General features: G+C 35.7%; 1 protein-coding gene across 5 annotated transcripts in view; it reads right to left on the reverse strand.

The window, feature by feature from the left end:
* Positions 1 to 4,539: 4,539 nt before the first annotated feature.
* The window catches only part of SUCO (SUN domain containing ossification factor), a gene marked incomplete at both ends in the record, with an annotated part of 72,796 nt that continues 56,484 nt past the window's right edge, over positions 4,540 to 20,851 (reverse strand). For 4 of the 5 annotated variants that reach the window (XM_079697416.1, XM_079697417.1, XM_079697413.1 and 1 more), the window contains 6 exons: positions 4,540 to 4,983; positions 5,996 to 6,051; positions 13,513 to 13,604; positions 14,196 to 14,350; positions 15,897 to 16,001; positions 18,703 to 18,790. In XM_079697416.1, coding sequence (XP_079553542.1) covers positions 4,540 to 4,983; positions 5,996 to 6,051; positions 13,513 to 13,604; positions 14,196 to 14,350; positions 15,897 to 16,001; positions 18,703 to 18,790 — 940 coding nt within the window. The remainder of the gene's footprint in view (positions 4,984 to 5,995; positions 6,052 to 13,512; positions 13,605 to 14,195; positions 14,351 to 15,896; positions 16,002 to 18,702; positions 18,791 to 20,851) is intronic. The other variant, XM_079697415.1, reaches the window with a different exon arrangement.

The following is a 20,851-nucleotide window of genomic DNA, read 5'->3' on the forward strand; positions in this document are numbered from 1 at the left end:
AAGAGAAGGTTGAAAGAAGTTAAAGATTTAGGAAATTTTACTGATGACTGATTTTTGAGTTCCAGAGGGCACAGGGGAAGTGTTTTTAGGCGTTGGTGAAGGAATATGGGTCCAGAAAGAAGGATGTGAAGAGCCATATGGGGTTTCTTGTGGTGATAAAATTAATAGGAATCAAAGGCATATGAAATTTGCCTTAATGGTTTTAAGGCATAAAATTGTGTCAAGGCCTTATAACAAGGGGTTGCAAGGTCTTTTCAGGGGCCCTGCAGAGCTCTGGAGTGACTTACTGATGCCTGCGATGGAAGCACTGAGGGTGGAATCTTACTCAGAGCACATCCAGCTCAAAGCTCCCTGCTGACCCTGCTAATGGATGGTGGTTGTAGACTGAGGCTGGAGATGACAGTCTTACACCTGCTGGTTGATGCTCAGAGACAAAGGGATGAGATCTCACTCTGAGCATCAAAACATTAATAGCTAACATTGTGTATACTACATGCTAGGCACATGATAGTTTTACATGTATAAGCATGACTGATCTTCAGAACAATTATCTGAAATAGATGCTGTTACACATATGTACAGGTGAGAAATCTGATGCTTAATGAGATTATGACTGATTGTGATTTTGTCTAATGCCAAACTCAAGAGATAGAGAACAAATATAAAACTAGGCAGTCTGATTTAAACACCTGCTCTTAAGTGGGATAGTACACCACCTACATGGGCAACTATTTTAAACCATTCTGGGTGTAAAACTTGGTTTTTATCCCTTATAAACTTAAAAGTCACAAATGCTTCTGTTTGCTCAAAAAGACTTATTTTACAAGTTTTATAACAGAAGGTATTTGTTTGGGTTTTCAATATCTGATTTGTCAAAAAAATGGAATGCAAAGTTGGTAGTCTAGGGTGTATGACCTTACATATGCAAGTGATGAACTCTGTTGTAAACAAATATTCTAAAGATTAATTTTGAAAGTAATAGACTAAGTGGAGTATAGTGCAGTGGAGTATATAATACATGTTCCAATAGGATTTTTTTTAATGTCTTAATGTCATATAAATGAATACTTGTGGGTTGGGATAAAATTTATAGTGACAGTGTTGATACATCACTAGAAAAGCTCTTAATAGCCACTTTGGTAGCCCAGACACTAAAACTGGAATGATTCAGAGAAAATAAGTATGGCCCTTACACAAGGAAGACATGCAAAGTCATAAAGCAATCTGTACATTTTAAAAGAAACTAAACAATGAAACCAAGTGAAACTTGACTGGCCCTTGGTAAAGAAAAAAGGAAAGGAAAAGGAAGGAAATAGTATGCATGTGGGCCTGTGGAGAAATCTGATCATGGAGTGTGTATTAGATATTAGGGAATTACTGACTCTCAGGTGTGATACTAGTATTATGGTCATGTAGGTGAATGTTCTTATTCTTAGAAAACACATGCGTAAGTATTTAGGGGTTAAGGGCATGATATCTTTTAACTTTCAAGTGGCTCACCCAAAAAATGTGTTTAATATGTGTGTATGTATGTATAAAAAGAAAACTACAAATGCTAATTGTTGAACCTGGGTAACGGTGCATGGGAATTCACGTTTTCTATGGATTTGAAATTTCTCAAGTTAAAAAGTTGGGGAAAAGCATGAGGTTTTTGTTTTTTTTTAAGATGTTGGGGGTAGGAGTTTATTAACTTATTTATTTATGTTTGCTGTGTTGGGTCTTCATTTCTGTGCGAGGGCTTTCTCTAGTTGTGGCAAGCGGGGGCCACTCTTCATCGCGGTGCACAGGCCTCTCGTTGCGGAGCACAGGCTCCAGACGTGCAGGCTCAGTAGTTGTGGCTCACAGGCCTAGCTGCTCCGCGGCATGTGGGATCTTCGCAGACCAGGGCTCGAACCCGTGTCCCCTGCATTAGCAGGCAGATTCTCAACCACTGCGCCACCAGGGAAGCCCAAGCATGAGGTTTTTAAGTAACCCTGTTCTATGAAATAGAGTTAAAACATATTTCTAAATAGATATGTTGCTTATTATACTGTGATCTTAAATTTGTTCAACCACGTTAACAAATATAAGTTTATATCTACTTCATATTCATGCCAACAAGTTTATATATTCACACTGGGGACACATCAAAAACTGTCAAATCAGTAAGTGGCAAAATAAGCACAGTAACTGGAGATACAGAGTTGAAAACAGTTGCTGCTGGGGAGCAAGAAACCCTTGATGGGGGAAAGGCTGGGGTGTAGGGGATGTGTAGTGGTAGAGAATAGAGAACAGCTGTCCTTCTGTGCAAAGCTTACCTTATAAAACAATTTCATTCCTCAAATTATATAACTCTATTTCAAAAAATCCAATTAAAAGAACTGCTTTACTTTGTGTTCTTGCTCTTACAGATCCCTTCGTTTCTTATTTCTTACTGTTTTAATGCTTTACTTAATATTAGAAGAAACAAAATAAAGTTGACTACCAAGGAACATTGAAAGCCTATTACATACATACACACACACTCACACACACACATACACACACACGTGTACAGCTTTTGCTTCTCACCAGGCACAAATCTATTATTGGCAAGAATTTTCATTTTTTTCTCCTCATGTAAGTATAATCTCAGAGAGGAAAAATAAACCCCAAATTGTAAAATGTTATGCTATGTTATATATGGAAAAAATTAACAATTAGTAGTCTTAAAGATGGCACCTAATAAGAGAAAAGCACATAAACATAGTCTACTAAATATTCAAAACTCTCATTTCAGTGTCTGAAATGGTGAAATTCTGACTGTATAGGGAACAAAATGTTTCTGTCAAAGTTCAATCAGTTTGTAGTTGGCTGAAATGTGATCAATTATTTAACAGGATGCTGCTGTATTTAACTTTAAAAGTGGCAAAAACAGATCTGTTCAGAGTAACAAGTTTGGAAAAGTTCTCCTTCAAAGAACAGAAGAGCCAGTAATTAATAAAGACAAGTGTTCAGATTTATTTGGAAATTCACAGTTTCTAATGGCACTACAGCTCTGTAGTTATATATTGAAAGTCTTCTTTCCACAACCCTGGATGCTGCACACAGATGGTGTAACTTCCCGCTCTACCTCTGCTCTCATCTGGACCTCTTTTCAATGGGTTTCTATACAATCAGGCCCTCTTGCTCTGAATGGCTAACTAACTGTACAGATTGGAAAACAATTTTAAATCATCTAAAACATACTGTTAACCTAAAGCAGCAACTTAAACAAAAGAGGCTTTAAATAAGTCACATTACAACCAATACCCCCAGAAAGGTATTAGACAAGTTTAAAAACAGTTACTACTAAAAGTGCTCAATAACTTAAATCTTACAACACAAAACGGTCAATTCTCTCCCTTTCAAAAAGAAACTTTCCACTTTCACTCATTACTGTACAAACACATACTTAGAAATCATTTGATTCAAATACAGTCACTGCCAATTATTTTTAAAGAAAAAAGATGAAGACAAACACATTGACATCACACATGTATATCTCTGCACATTTGTAGCCAATACAAAGCAAACATCAAGGAATAATAATCCCTTTAGACTTGACCAATTAGACGAGGCTTGACAAACTCACTAGCTGGTTCTGTGCATACATACATAGGCAGTGATTATGAGACCTGGACTCATTTGACAAACCTTTGAATTTTCCATTTGTAAGAGAAAACAGTGATCTGAAAGTTGGGAGGATTAGTGCTTATTGTGAATGTTGAAAATGTAATGCAGCTAAAGAAAACCCTTAAAAGTGGCTAAATGTGTTTAAAAGGTGAGTTTATAAAACAATTATTTGCAAATGCTAGTTATCTGCAAGAAAAGATCCTGTCGTTTTTTTTTCTTCCCCTTCTCATTGAATTAGTAACCAAAGAAAACTAGTGTAAGTTAAATGAAAATAACATCAAAAGCATCACCACTTACCTAAAAGAAGAGATGTAAAAATTCCATCAAGCGTCTGTTTCAAGTGAGTTTGCTAAACAGAGGTCTAGTTGGCCAAGTCTTTAGGATCTTTATACTGTCTTTACTGATCTTTACTGAACTCCAGGCACAGGTCACATTAAAGCCTTGTAGTGTTTGCAGCTTCAAAAAACTAACAAAGTTATAAAAGAAATCAAATGACAGGAAAAGTTCTCCCTCCTCTTCCAGTGGCATTATAAATAGACAAAAGGCACATAAATATGGGAAGGTGCAAGAAATAGGAACAAAGCTAAAGGAAGAGGTTTAGGCTTTCATTCCTATCCCACCCAAGGAACTGGGCTTCCAAATTACTTTTGTCCCAGTAATTAATCTGTGAAAAAAATCTTTATAAAATGTCTACCATTGTCCTTGTAGGAAGTGATCAGCCTTGTAAAACTGCAGCTCATTAACCAAGATGGACACAATCCCACCTACTTTTTAAAAAGGCAGGAATCATATTTCTGAATACTTTTCCCAGTAATATTTTCTCCCTCCCCCAAACCCTTCAAATACCACAGACTGTTCTTCAAAGAACAACAACAAAAGTCTCCAGTATGAAAAGTTCGGTTAATTTTAAATATGTCCCGAGACTGCTGTGACACCAAGTGTTCCCACGGTGATCTCTTTGTTTCCTTTAATTATGTCATGCAGGCTTGGCAATGATCCTGACTTAGTCTGTATGAGAGTTTTTATCAATTTTCCTTGGTCTTGGACTTTAGACCGCCTTCGTTTCAAAGCCCTCTTCTCAGTTTTTGTCTTTTGGGACTGTCCATTGCACAGACTTGTGCAAGCTGAAATGCCACAAAAATAAGACTCTTCTGACTGTGATGAAGTTTCTGAGCTTCCTTCAGACGGAGGACCCTTATAAGAAGAGTGATAAACTTCTCCCATATTAGAAAAATCTCTCTGGTTCGTAAAAGGCTTTCTTCCTTTTATGTCGCCATTGGCTATAGGGTGCAATGGATGTGCTGGCTTTATGGTCTCAATTTTTTCAGTTTTGTACTTGCAGCGTTTCTTCTATAACACAAGGAAAAGAAAGGGTAGGAATTAGACCTCCAATAGTTACCTAACCAAATTCAGAGAGCTGAGCTACTGGAGTAAAGTGCCATCTCCTGGTGGAAAGTAAAAGAGTATTATAAATAGCAAAACATACTGTTATGTTCTGTACAGATACCATAACTACCTTTTCATTTTGTAAATACTACTCAGTCAAACTCTTTACTTATCTGCCACCTCTGAATATAGATTAGGGGGCAATAACTAAAATCTGAATGCCTATTATGTGCCAGACATCATTCTAGTTGCTTTCATGTGTATCTTACTTGCCAACCCTGAAAGGTGAGTATCCATATTTTGTCTCTGGTTACCAAATGAGAAAACCAAGGTTCACAGGTTTGATTCCTTCCCCAAGTTACAAGGTAGTAAGTTCTAATGGCCAAGTTCTTTCACCTAGAGACAATTACCTCTAATCAAAATGAGTACAACTTACTTTAAGAGGCAAAATGGAAAAAGCACATACTTTGTAACCAAAAAAACCTAAGTACAGTCTGATATTTAATGAGTCATTTAAAGAAGATACAAACTCTGAGTTTCAGTGTCCTCACTTAAAAAATGGGGAGGGTATCGTCTTCAGGTTGATGTGAGGATTACAGGAATAGCACACACACTGAGTCATTCTTTATTATCAGTGCATGTCAGACAATCAGCCAGGGGTCAGCAAGTTTTTTCTGTAAAAGCCAGATAGTAAATATTTTAGGCTTTTCAGGTCACATACTTTCTCTCTTGCATATTCTTTTTTATTTTACAACCCTTTAAAAATGGCTTCAGGCCCGTAAAAAACAGGCCACAGGCCATATATAGCCTATGGGTCATAGTTTGGTGACCCCTGTAAACATTTACATCATTATCACGATTGAAAATAAACAGTAAGTTTAAGGACCACTTAAAGGTTATATTAAAACTTTCAACCTATTTCTTCATCTACACCCACATAACACACCAATATACTTAAAAGGAAACAAAACATTACCTTTTTTTCTGGAGAGAACTTGAGGGGTTCTACAATGTACAGATCATTTGGGTCTACTATAAGTAAGAAAAAAAGCAGACGTAAAATGTAGATTATACTATGATTAAATACTATAAATATTATATTATCCCTTTATGATTATTTTCTTAACAGAACCAATGAATTTATATATTTATGCACTTGAAATTAGTAAGCCAAAAGCAATAAGTTAGGAGAGGGCACCAATCTTATTTTGGGCTTGATTGATCATCATCAAATAACTTAAGTTTTTAACTTACTGTGTTGGCTATCAGCTATCAGCCATCACAGTAAGGATCCTTGTTTGGGCCAGCTCTACCCTCTTACGTGATGAGAAAAATCACATTCCAGGTAAGCTAATACCAAACCTACAGATCATCTGAATATTTTTCCAGAAGACTATACTCTGTACTGTGTTGCAAATATGGGTTAACTATGTGCAACAAGCAGTTGTGACTGTATGAAAGCCAGTTAAAGGAACATACAAAAAGAGGTCTAAGAAGTTTATTCTAATTGTTTATTACTATGATTTACTGCGATCAAAACTATGATTTATTGTGATCAAAACTATGAACTCCAAAATCTTAAAATAGCTTGAATATGCAGTATCAGCGATCAAGCAATAATGAATGAACACTCTGGCATGGTGAGTAAATTAGAAATACTGGCCTTAGGTTGCTGAAATTTCATTACTTTAAGCACATTCACGACAGCTCTATGCCACCCCCACCCTGACAAGATAAACAAGCATATAAAAGAGGTGCTCTGAGACTTCAGTCCTATTCAACCCACTAAAAGTAAATGATTTATAGTCTGATGCAGGCAGAAGTTTATAAGTAGCAAACTCAGTATAAAAGTTCATGTACCAGAAATTTACTAATAACATGATTCAATGAATTATAATTTTTTACATTGTCTTAGAAATTTGTTGAGAAAGTCATCAACTATATAAAAATATCCAAAGATTCCTTTAAATAGTCATTTCTATCAGATTCCTAATCTCATTCAAATTGCTTTTTTAAAAAACATGACGTCTACTTCTAGGAATGGTTGTTAATGGTTTTCAGATCAACCTCAAGCAATTAAATATGAATTTTAAAAAAAATCACTAACAGCACTGAAGGGCTGTGAAGACTAAGTAAGTAATCCCAGGCCACAATTGAAGGAAAAGTAGGAACCCAGACAGTCAAGTGGAACACAGAAGTCATTTCTGTCCTGAGAGCTTGCTGCTACTGCCTAGCATCATGAGAGAGAATCATACTACATATTACTAGCCTGGGAAACGTCAAAATTCAACGCACAATTTTAACTGAATGCATATTGCTTTCACACGTCGTGAAGTTGAAAAATTAAATCAAACCATCATAAGTTGGGGACCACCTGTACATTATACTCCCCTTTCAACAAAAAATTACAAGGCATTTAAAACAGGGCAAACACAGTTTGAAAAGACTAAACGTGCATTAGAACCAGTTAGGTATGGAAGGAATGCTTAAATTATTAGATCAGGAATTTTTAAAAACCATGATTAATACTAAGGACTTACTTAAGTGGAAAAAAGTAGATAACATGCAAGAACAGATAGATAATGTAAGCAGAAAAATTCTAAAAAGGAATTAAAAAGAAATGCTAGAGATCAAACACAGTAACAGAAATGAAGAATGCCTCTGATGGGTTTATTAGTAGACTGAACACAGCTGAGCAAAGAATAACTGAGGCTGAGGATATGACAATAGAAATTTCCAAAACTAAAAAGTAAAGAGAAAAATGAATTTTAAAAAAATGAACAGAAACCCGAAAACCACGGGACAACTACAAAAGGTGTAACATTATATGTAATGAGAATACAGAAAGACAAGAGTAGGAGAATGGAACAGAAGGAATATTGTAAGTAATAATGACAGAATTTCCCCAAATTAATGTCTGACAGTAACCACAGATCCAGGAAACTCAGAATACCAAGAAGGACAAATGCCAAAATTACTACACCCAGGCATTTCATATACAAACTACAAAAAATCAAAGATGCAAGCTAAAATTGACGAATTGTTGCCAATAGACCTGCTTTTGCAAGAAATGTTAAAAGCAGTTCTTCAGAAAGGAAAATAATACAGGTCAGAAACTCCGATCTGCATAAAAAAAGGAAGAATATCAGAGAACGAGTAAGTGAAGGTAAGATAAAAACTTTTCTTATTCTTAATCCATAACATAACAACTTGTTCAAAACAATAATAGCAACAATGTATTTGGGTATGCTTACGTAACTATACATGCTTATATAGAAGTAAAAAGAATGACAGAAATGATATAAGGGATTGAAGGGAGGAATTAGGAATATTTTTTTATTATAAAATATTCATACTACCTGGAAAGTAGTATAGTGTGATTTGAAAGGGGACTTGTGGGACATCCCTGGTGATGCAGTGGTTAAGAATCCGCCTGCCAATGCAGGGGACACAGGTTCGAGCGCCCTGGTCTGGGAAGATCCCACCTGCCGTGGAGCAACTGAGCCCATCGCCACAACTACTGAGCCCACGTGCTGCAACTACTGAAGCCCGCATGCCTAGAGCCCGTGCTCTGCAACAAGAGAAGCCACCACAATGAGAAGCCCGCGCACTGCAACGAAGAGCAGCCCCTGCTTGCTGCAACTAGACAAAGCCTGTGCGCAGCCACAAAAGATCCCACGTGCCACAACTAAGACCCAATGCAGCCATAAATAAATATTTTTAAAAAAGACTCCACGTAAAATAGGTTGTCTCAAGAGTGAAATAGATATCTACATGAAATAAGGTATCTGCAACATTTAACCAACTAACAATTGGAATCCAAATCTTAAAGATAACTATAAACAAGTATGAAAGAGAGAAACAACCCAGTAAAAGAACAGGCAAAAACCTTTAATGCCCAGGAAAGTCAAATGAATAAACGGCATAAGTAAAAATGCTCAGCCCCACTAGTAATCAGGTAATGCAAATTACAATTGCAATGAGGTTAAACACTTTAAAATCTGACAATTCTAAGTGCATGCTGGTAAAAACATAGAATGAAGGGAATTCTCATGGTACTGGTGGAAGGATAAACTGATATGACCACTTTGGAAAAGTTTGCCATTATCTTATAACTTGTAGATAAACATACCCTACAACCCAGCAATTTTACATCTAGATAATATTCCTAGAGAAACTCATGCAACTATGTGCCGGTATACAAACAAAGGGAATGTTTACAGCAGCATTATCTGTAATAGCCCCAAACTGTAAACAACACATTACAATGGATAACTACATTGTGATTTAGTCAGTTACTGAAATACTATACAATATTGAAAATGAAGTATAATCATGTATATGAACCTTACAAATAGAATGCTGAAAGAAAGAAGACAAAGAAGAGTATAAATGGTATGATTCCATTTATCAAAAGCTCAAAACCAGGCAAAAATCAAATTATATTGTTGAGGAATCCAAACACTGATGGTAAAACTATTAAGAAAATGAAGAATATGACTATTTCGAAAGTCAAGATAGCTATCTCTACAGGAGCAATACCAAAAGTGCTGGCCTTGTTCTATTTCTTGATCTGGGTGTTAGTTACACAGGTGTTCACTTTATAATTACTCTGCATGTTGTACATTTCAGTTTTGTGCGCTTTTTTGTATTTCACTTATTTTATAATAAAAATGTCTTACAAAAATCAAAACAATTTTGGTCCACCTGGCTGGTAAACAAAAGTGAGAGATGTAAATCAAAGTATAAACTACAAAACACTGATGAAAGAAATTAAAGAAGGTACAAAAAAATGGAAAGACACCTCACATTCATGACTGGAGGACTTCATATTGTCAAGATGTCCATACTACCAAAACAATCTATAGATTAAGCATAATCCCTATCAAAATCCTAATAGCATTCTTTTGCTGAAATGCATCCTAAAATTCATATCAAATCCCAAGTGATCTTAAATAGGCAAAACAATTTTTAAAAAATAAAAACAGGACTCACACTGCCTGATTTCACAACACATCACAAAGTTACAGTAATCAAAACAGTGTGGTACTGGTATAAAGAGACATACAGACCAATGGAATAAAAAAAAGAGACCAGAAATAAATCCTCTCACAAATGGTCAAAAAATCTTCAACAAGGGTGGCAAGACCACTCAATGGGGAATGAACGGTCTCTTCAACAAATAGTGCTGGGAAAACTGGATATCCACATGCAAAAGAATGAAGTTGAACCCTTATCTTACATCGTATACAAAAATTAACTGAAAATGGATTAAGAACCTAAACATAAAACCTAAAACTATAAAATTCCTAGAAGAAAACACAGAAGGAAAACTTCATGACATTGGCCTTGGTAATGATTTCTTGGATGTGACATTTAAAGTACAAGGAACAAAAGCAAAAATAGACAAATGGGACTACATCAAACTTAAAAAATTTTTGTCCATCAAAGGACACAATCAACAGAGTGAAAACGCAACCTACAAAATGGGAGAATATAGCTGCAAATCATATATCTGATAAGGGATTGATATCCAGAATATATAGAACTCTTACAATTAAACAATAAAAAATAACCTGATTTAAAAATGAGCAAAGGACTTGAATAGACATTTCTTCATAGATGATTTATAAATGGCCAACAAGCACATGAAAAGATGCTCAACATCACTAATCATCAGAGAAACACAAATCAAAAGCAAAATAAGATATCACCTCACATCCATTAGGATGGCTACTATCAAAAGAGAAAACAAGTACTGGTGAGGTTGTGGAGAAGTCTGGAACCATTGTGTACTGCTGGTGGAACTGTAAAATGGTGCAACCACTGTGACAAACACTGTAAAGTTTCTTCAAAATAGAACTACCATATGATCCAGCAATCCCATTTGTGTACACAGTTGACCCTTGAACAACATGGATTTGAACTGCATAAGTCAACTTAAACGTGGATTTTTTTTCAACAGTAAATACTACAGTACTACACAATACGTGGTTGGCTGAATCTGCAGATCCAGAGCCTCAGATATGGAGGAACCACGGATATGGAGGGTCAACTATAAATTATACATGGATTTTCAACTGCACAGAGACTCAGTGCCCCTAACTCCAGCACTGTTCAAGGGTCAACTATATATCCAGAAGAACTGAAAGCAAGGTCTTAAAGATTTATTTGCACACTCATGTTCACAGCAGCATTATTTCACAATAGCCGAGAGGTAGAAGCAACCCAAATGCCCATCAACAGATGAATAAACAAAACATGATTATATCTGTACAACAGAATATTATTCAGTCTTAAAAAAGAAGAAAATCCTGTCACATGCTACAACATGGATGAAACTTGAGGACACTATGCTAAATGAAATAAGCCAGCCAGAGAAAGACAACTCATATAAGAGGAATCATATTATTTATCAAAATATTCAAATTCACAGAAACAGAAAAAACAATGAAGGTTACCAGGGGCTGGGAGGAGAGGAAAAAAGGGATTAGTTTAATGGATATAGAGTTTCAGATTTACAAAATGGAAAAGTTCTGGAGATCTGTTTCACATCATTGTGAATATACCTAACATTACTGAACTATACACTTAAAAAGTAAATTTTTAAGAGCAAATTAAATTTCAAGATGGTAAATTTTACATGTCTTTTACTACAGTAAGAAAACAAAATAAGACATGGACCCTATTCACTGAGCTTAGAATTAAAAATAAGGCAAGTACAGGATGGCTAAAATCAAAGTAGACTATGATAAATGCCTTAAGAAGAGATTTAATTCAAACAGGAGAAGAAATAAATGAATTAACAAACAGCAGAATCAGAATTAAAGCCAGTTTCCTGCCTACTGTACTCAACTTTTTTAACTGTAAAGATGAACCAAGATGACACAGTTGTTTAAAACAGAAGTAATTCTATTATCAGGCACAAAAGGCTATTCTGGCTTTGAAGAGTGACATAGAGAAAAGAAATAGTAAAATAGGATTTCAACTAATTTAAAATGAGACTAGAAATGCTGAGAAGGAAAAACATCTCAACATATTTCTTAATCACACGAACACAGCTCAAATAAGTAATGCACATACACCCACCACAATGGCTAAAAGACCAACAATACTAAATGTTAATAGGGATATGGAACAAATGAAACTCTCAAAAAGAGCTGACGGGAGGGCAAATTCATACAACACTCTGCAAAACTGTGTGGCAGTATTTACTAAGGTGGAATATACACAATCTTATGATCCAGCAATCCCATTTCTAGGTATATACCCAACAGATGTGTGTTCATGTGTTCGCCAAAAGATATGTAATAGCCTCAAACTGAAATAATCCAATGTAAATGAATAATGTATGTTTGTATAATGGAATACTATACAGGAATAAGAGTAAACAAACTACAACTATACTCAATGACAATATCAAAATATGTAGTGGCTATACTGAGAGGGGATGGGCAGTATAGAGAGCACAAGGAAGTTTCTGGGGTGCTGGATAATGTTCTGCTTCTTAATCTGGGTGTTGGTCACACAGGTATGTTCAGTTTGTGAAAATCCACCAAGCTTCACATACGATAAGTACACTTTCCTGTACAAGTTATACTTCATTTAAAAAACTCAGTTATAAAAAGACACATCAGCCAAAAGAAGAACAAAAGAGAAAGAAAAAGGCAGGAACTAGGATGAAATTTACTAGTTGTAAGTAAACAGACATGTAATGGATTAAGTCTGTAAAGTTTTGTGATAACAGTAAACCAGAGAATCTCAGGAATGATTGCTTAAATGACTGAATCAATTGAAACATGCTGCTCAGTTACTAAATCCTAAAGGAAGAGAATCCAATGATTATTAAGAAAGCACTAGTTGAAATATATCATTAATTTGGTTATTTTAATATTGCTATGAAGATAAGTCTCTCAATAAGCACTAATTACAGTACTAATTATAAAAAGTACTAATACAGGAAAACAACCACTCAGTACACACCCATTCATTTAAATTTAAGTATTCATTAAGTGTTAGACAATGGAATACTATTATAGACCCTGGGCTATGAAAAAGAGAAAGACCTGATTTATTTTTTGGAAAGTGCCTCACAGACCTAAACTAGAGACAAAAGGGGTCCTACCTGTACAGGAAGAGAAGGCAGATAAGCACAGGATACTATGGGAGCACATTCAGGTTTTCCATATCTGCTGAACTTTCTCAAACACCCCTTTCTAAAAAGAAATACTTCTAAACAGGAGCATGTGCAAATAAGGCTACCAATGGCTAATTTCACTAAGCCCCCCACCCCACCCTCTGGGCTTTTAGGAACAAAGATAGATTTAAAGTGTGGAAATGGTAAAGTGGCTTTGACCCTGCACAAACAAAGGCTACTTATACCCACTGTTCTGTTGCAGATGGTCTCAAACACAACATTGACATTATGCTTCTGCTAGAAGGAAGCTAGATTCACGTTTCTATACACATATTACATACCCACAAAAAATCTACCTTCTTTCCCAGTTAGTTGTAGAGACTTGGATCTGATGAGTGGGAATGAAGTTCTCCTTTTCAAACTCATATCATCATAGGAAGAGAAACACCTAACATTAAGAAAAAACAACATTGGGCACAATGAGTAAAATACATGTAATTTACTCCGTAGTTGGGGCTAGACAGACGCTAGAGAACTGTACATGCCACATAGGACTAACCTCTAAAGTAACACTCGTTATTGATAACACATGTAAAAAAAATTTAAGGATCATTCTCTAAAAGGTATTGTATTAGAATACCTATTCTCCTCCTCCCCCTTTAAATTCCACATTGAAGCATCTTTCACAACCATTTCAAGGGTTTTTATGCACTTACTATCAGTGTTTTCTCTATTAGAGTCTATAGAACCTTCCAGGCATGCATAGGACCATCTCACTAGTTCCAATGATGTTTTTAACATTTTGGTTTCAAGATAATCACACGGGGAAAGAAATTATCTCAGTATCCTTTATCTGCTCAAATTTCTCAAAGGTATAAGAGGAACTGGACTTCCCTGGCGGTCCAGTGGTTAAGACACCATGTTTCCAATGCAAGGGGCATGGGTTCGATCCCTGGTCGGGGAAGTAAGATCCCACATGCTGCGCAGCATGGCCAAAAAATAAAAAAAAGAGGAAAACTGAAATATAATGCTGACTTACCTTTTAGGGCTTGGATACTGGTTACTTTTAGGAAGTTTTGAAATATAATCTCCATCAAATTGAGAAGTGTTTCGACAACGCTGCATACAAAGCATCAGTCCCAAGACAACACAGAGAACCAAAGATATGACAAGATAGCTTTGTCGATCTGAAACCTGAGATGAGAAGAGGGCTTAATAATAATAATAATAATTTGAAGGGATCTAAAGTTCAAAGGACAAATCATTTTAAACATTTTTTTTCAGAGTGCTTCAAAACTGTAAATGCAGGGCGTGCTCTTTGAAAATGTACGACAAAGGCAATGTTTTACTTTTTCTTCTCCCCCCCTCTATTCTTTAAAAATTTTCAAACCTATGGAAAAGTTTTAAAAATAGTGTAATACAATGAATATAATATGCCTTTCACCAATCATTAACATGTTCTCCAATCATTAACATTTTGCCACATATGTTCCATTTTTTCATTTGTACTATCTTCTCCTTGGTGAGAAAAAAAAAAAAATCATGCTCCTTACCTATCTTTCCCACCTTACAAAACTAAATCACCAATTGCCCAGTGATTTAAGCCTGGGGATCACCCTTAATTCCTCATGTCCCACATCCAATCTTTCAGCAAGGCTTGTCTTTCTACCTCTAAAATACATCCTGAATTCAGCAACTTCACAATGTTCTCCACTTCTAAAATCCTAGTCCAAGCCAACATCACCTCACCCAGGCTACTGCAATTGCCTCTTTAATTGGTTTCCTCCCCACTTCCACTCTTGCTGGTCTCTAAGAGGCAATTCTCTATAGAGCAACAAACAGGGAGTTTCTCAAAGTGTTTTCAATGAGATGATCCACGTTACTTCTTTACTGAATACTTTCAATGACTTGCAGTGATTAGAATAAAATTCAAACTCTATATTGCCTACAAAGGCCTATATGACCAGGTCTCTGCCAATTTCCTAAACTCATTTCTTACCCTTACTTCTCTCATTCACTCTGCTCCAGCCACACCAGCTTTCTTTCTGACCCCAAACACATTACACTGTTTCTAGTCACAGGCCCTTTGCCCTACTTCTGCTACTAACAGGTTTGTTCTGACCCCAGGCTCTGTGTGGATGCTAACTCCTCTTGAGCACTCAGTTCTAATGCCACCTCCTCAGGCAAGCCTTCCAGCATCACCGTAGCTAAAGCAGCAACACTTAAAGCACCACCAGTCCACACACACAAGTTTCACTCTCTACCCCACTGTCCCTCATATATATTTACTGTATGTATTCCCTCTCTCCCCAAGGTGAGAGGGCCCTGTGAGGCTAGGGACTCTTCACTGCTGTATGCCCCAACCTAGAACTGGACAGCTCATGCTTCACACACACCGGTAGCTCAATAATTACTGCTTAAATCAATGAAAAATTTGTTTCATTAAGCAATTAATAAGCCTATTTGAACTGAAAATGAAGTATATATTGCAACTACCAATGGTTTACAAAAGGCCTAACAGAATTGCTTTATAACTAGGTTTTTAGGTTAAGACCTAAACTATGAAAGCCGTGTTTTCCAAAAGATTATGATAATTAATATATTTCCAAAACTTTAAAATGCCACATTCTGGTGTTCTGAAAAAGTTCTTTATAAATGACAATCTTCTTCGATTAAAGTTCTTAGATATGAAGCCTGCCTTTATGACACCATTTCCTACAATACCATCAATAACAATTACCTCATGTTTTAGTTCTGCTACTGTTGTTGATAAATTTGAAACAAGCTGTGTCATGTTGGTCAGTTGTGCCTGTAGCAACTGGATGGCTTCAGTTTGCCGCTGATCCTATAATAAAGGAGGAAATAAATATTATTTGCCTTTGTGTTTCATGTGTACTTTAACTGCATTATAAATTCAAGTAAAAAATCTGGAAAAACTGTTAAATTCCTCAGGGCGGGGGGGGACATATTAATAGGAAGCTCTTAATGAATGGATGCTCTAAACTTGGACCAGAAATTTTAAAAAAAAACATAAAACACTTCAAGAATCTAAGACTATTCAACCTTCCTCCCCTGCCCCGAGCCAAAAGAAACCAAAAACCAAAAAACCTTTTGCCATTCACTGCTACCATGTAGAATATTGTCTAACAGACGCTACTAAACTGCTTTTCAAGTTAACATGGGCTCCATATGTATAAAGCATTATATAACCAGCTATACGCAAAATAGTCACTTTGTCAAGCATGTTTTTTTTTTTTTAAACCAAAGCAGTCAATACAAAGACATGTTGAAAAATTTTTGAAGAATGTTTCTGGATCTCAAGCAGGCTCATACCAAGAAGGTTTTAAAAGTTCTATTTCACAGCATATTAGGATGCAACTTAGGATGTCACATAGTCAAAAAACTACAACAGGTCCTCTAGTCAACCAGTGAAAAGAAATTCATCAAAAACACCCATCTTTCCAGCTCTGAATTTTAGAAACTTTTATAATCAACAGACATGTCTTTATTTAAAATATCACTTGCATGCATATTTTAGAGACTTATACAGTATACTCACGGTCATGAACCTATGTTAGGTAGACTATACTGAAAATTTCAACTAACTAGTGAATTTAGGAAGAAGGAAAAGAGGGCAGAAAGAAGTCAAGGAAATCTAACACTCTAATTTAGGACCCTCTATGAAATAGCTACATAACCATTTATTATTCTAAACCTAAGTTTTTCAAACTTAGATTTAAATAATCTTTAAGTCTCCACTGTGTATGTGGGGGTGAGTAGGTGGATGTATAAAACTATAACAAGACGTTTCACTTACTTCCCTCACTGTGATCCACTGTGGTACTTTCTATCCTACTTCATATTTTTAAAATGCGGAATGTGATTCATTGAACTGTTTCTTTTGACTCACTCACACTGAGAAATTCTAGACAGTTTTAAAGGATAAGTTATTACAGTTATTAAATTGGTTAACACTTCTAATCCAGATTTACTTCCAATAGTGTTAATGATACACAAGATTATTTAAAAGTACTTAAACAAGTCTTTCATAAAGCATAAATGTTAAATATAAAGAGAAAATATAGAGGGAAAATGTTAATGAAGAACTAAATAAATACTGTGTTCATGGGTCAGAGGACTTAATACTATTAACATGTCAATCCTCCAAATTGATCTATAACTTCAACACAAACCCAATCAAGATCCAAACAGGTTTTTGTTTGTTTGTTTTTGGTAGCAACTGACAAGCTGATTCTAAAATCTGTATTAGTCAAATCCAGATTAGCCAAAACAATTTTGGACAAGTGCAAAGTTGGAGGATTCACTCTACCTGATTTCAAGAGTTCCTATAAAGCTACAGTAATCACAACAGTGCAGTATAAGCAAAAAGACAGACATAGATGAACAAAACAGAAGAGAATTCCAGAAACAAATCCACATGTATATGGAATTCATTTTCATCAAAAGCGCAAAGGAAATCCAGTGGAGAAAAGATAGTCCTTTCCACAAATGATGCTGGAAGAAAGGAATATTCATGTTTCTCAATCCCCTCCCTCACAAAAAAAAGAACTTTGATCCATACTCTGTAACACGTAAAAATTAAAATGGATCATAAACCAAATGTAAAACTAAAATTATGCAAATTCTAAAAGAAAACAGAGGAAAACAATCTTTGTGACTTTGGGTTAGGCAAAGAGAAAACAGGTAAATTGGGCTTCAACGAATTAAATTCGGCTCTTCAAAAGATATGTTTAAGAGAATGACAAAACAAGTAATGGACTGGGAGAAAATATTTGCAAAGCCTGTCTCTGATAAAGGACTCATACTAAGAATATGTAAACAACTTTCAAACCTCAATTTCAGAAAAAAAAAAAAGGGGGAGTGGGGAAAATCTTTTTGTGGAACCACAATTATAACGTGTCACAAACTGGGAGTAAGATGCAACTAAACTCTGCAACCTGAGGCCTCCTCACCTCATCTCACCTTCCCTTAGTCCCAAATAACCTTTTAGAAAAGTTAAATATAAAATTTCTTCATGATGGTAACACACTATAAAAACTTATTAATGAACATCACATTTAATGCTGCAATACTGAAATCAATCCCTTAAAATCAACAAGACAGGAGAATGGCCACTATCAGTCCTACTGCATCACTGTACAGCTCTAGGCAAGAGATAAGAGGGAAAAAAAATAAAAAGGTATAAGGATTAAAAAGAAATAGAGCTGTTTATTTGCAACCAATAAAACTGTCTACACAGAAACCACAAATGATTTTAGAGTTTAACAAAGTTGCCAAAAAGTCCACTGCACTTCTACACACATACACATACATACAAATCTTGAAATGTAATACAAATAATGCTCAAGAAAATTTTCTCTTGAGCAGATACTGATGCTAACAGCTAGAAAACATCATATTACAGCTTAATTATCAGCTATCAGGGAAAAAGTGAACCAACATTACATATCCTTCTTACCAGAGAGATCCTACAAAATTCAATGGAAATTTATATAAAAAGTAAATAAGATATGAAGATGACCAACCTGCTCCTCTGCTATTCTTGAAGTATTCTGAAGTTTTATTATTGTCTTATTGAAAGCCTTTTGCATTTCTTCCATTTGTTTTCGGTACCTATGGAGTAAGAATTGATTTAAATTGGTTTTAATTTCTTACTTATTAATTTATTACTGGAAACACACTTCTGATTTCAATATATAAGATAAATCCGTATTTCTGAAAATGACTCTTACTGAACCCTGTGCAATACAGGAAAACTTACAAAGATAAAATAAAGAGGTCCCTTGAGGTATTTGCTACCTCAACATCAATTCTATGTTCCTCACTGCTATAAAAGATTTAATAGTTGCATATACAGTCAATAATTTATGACAAAGGACCCATGAATATACAATGGGGAAAGGACAGTCACTTCAATAAATGGTGCTGGGAAAACTGAACAGCCACATGCAACAAAATGAAACTGGACCCCTATCTTATACCATACACAAAAATTAACTCAAAATGTATTAAAGACTTGAACGTAAAACCTGAAACAACAGAACCCCTAAAAGAAAACACAGGCGGTAAGCTCCTTGACATGAGTCTTGGAAATGTTTTTTGGATTTAACACCAAAAGCAAAGGCAATAAATGCAAAAAAAACCAAGTGGGACTACATCAAACTGAAAAACTTCTTACAAAGCAAAAGAAACCATCAACTTAATGAAAAGGCTACCTAGAGGCCTGCACTCTAGAGCCCACGCACCACAACTACTGAAGCCCGCGCGCTCTAGGGCCCATGTGCTTGCAACTACTGAGCCCGCACACCTAGAGCCCGTGCTCCGCAACAAGAGAAGCCACTGCAACGAGAAGCCTGCGCACCAAAACAAGAGTAGCCCTGCTCGCCACAACTAGAGCAAGGCCGCGTGCAGCAACAAAGACCCAATGCAGCCAAAAATAAATAAAACATTAAAAAAAGAAAATTGGCAGAGAATCTCAATAGATATTTTTCCAAAGAAAACAGATAGATGGTTAACAAGTAAAAGATGAAAAGATGCTCAACATCATTAATCATCAGGGACATGCAAATCAAAATCACAATGAGTTATATCACCTCACATCTGTTAAAACTGCTATTATCAAAAAGAGAAAAAATAACATGTTGGCGAGGATACAGAGAAAAGGGAACCCTTGTACACTGCTGGTGGGAATGTAAATTGGTGCAGCCACTATGAAAAACAGTATGGAGGTTTCTCAAAAAATCAAAAATAGAACTGTCATATCGTTTAGCAATTCCACTTTTGAGTATTTATCTGAAGGAAAAAAACACTAACTTGAAAAGATATCTGCACCCCCATGTTCAATGCAGCATTATATACAATAGTCATGACCTGGAAGCAAACTAAGTATCCATCAATAGAAGAACAGATAAAGAAAATGTGGTATGTGTATACCAAGGAATATTACTCAGCCATAAAAAAGAAGGAAGTCTTGCCATTTGCAACAACATGGATGGACCTTGAGGGCATTACGCTAAGTGAAATAAGTTAGACAGAGAAGGACAAATATCATATGATCTCACTTACATGTGGAATCTAAATAAAGGGAAAATAAATCTTGCACTCATAGATAGAGAACAGATTGGTAATTGCCAAGGCGGGGGGCGGGGGTGGGCAAAACTGATGAAGTGGGTCAAAAGGTAAAACTTTAAATGAATAAGTAACAGGAATATAATGTACAGCATGTTGACTATAATTGATAATATTGGATTGTATATTTGAAAGTTGCTAACAGAGTAGATCTTAAAATTTCTTACCACAAGGAAAAAAGAAAAGTCGTATGTGGTGATAATATTAACCAGACGTATTGTGGTAATCATTTAGCAATATATACAAATATCAAATCATTATGTTATATGCCTGAAACTAATACAATGTTATATGTCAATTACATCTCAATTAAAGAAAGATTTATTAGTGATTTCTGTGGTTCCTTTAGTGGGGCAAATAGGGTGGGGGTGGGGAGAGGCAAGAACAGGTATGATGTAGACATGCACACACACCCACAGAAAACTGGCCAATAAATTATATGTATGAATTAAGAAGAAACCCCTTTTAGGATATAATGATGACCGTAGTGACATTTCATTAGCAGCATTTTAATTTAAGAAGATTACGAAAAGGTAGCGTTTCAGA

This window comes from Hyperoodon ampullatus (genome assembly GCF_949752795.1).
Source record: "Hyperoodon ampullatus genome assembly, chromosome: 2".
Lineage (NCBI taxonomy): Eukaryota > Metazoa > Chordata > Mammalia > Artiodactyla > Ziphiidae > Hyperoodon > Hyperoodon ampullatus.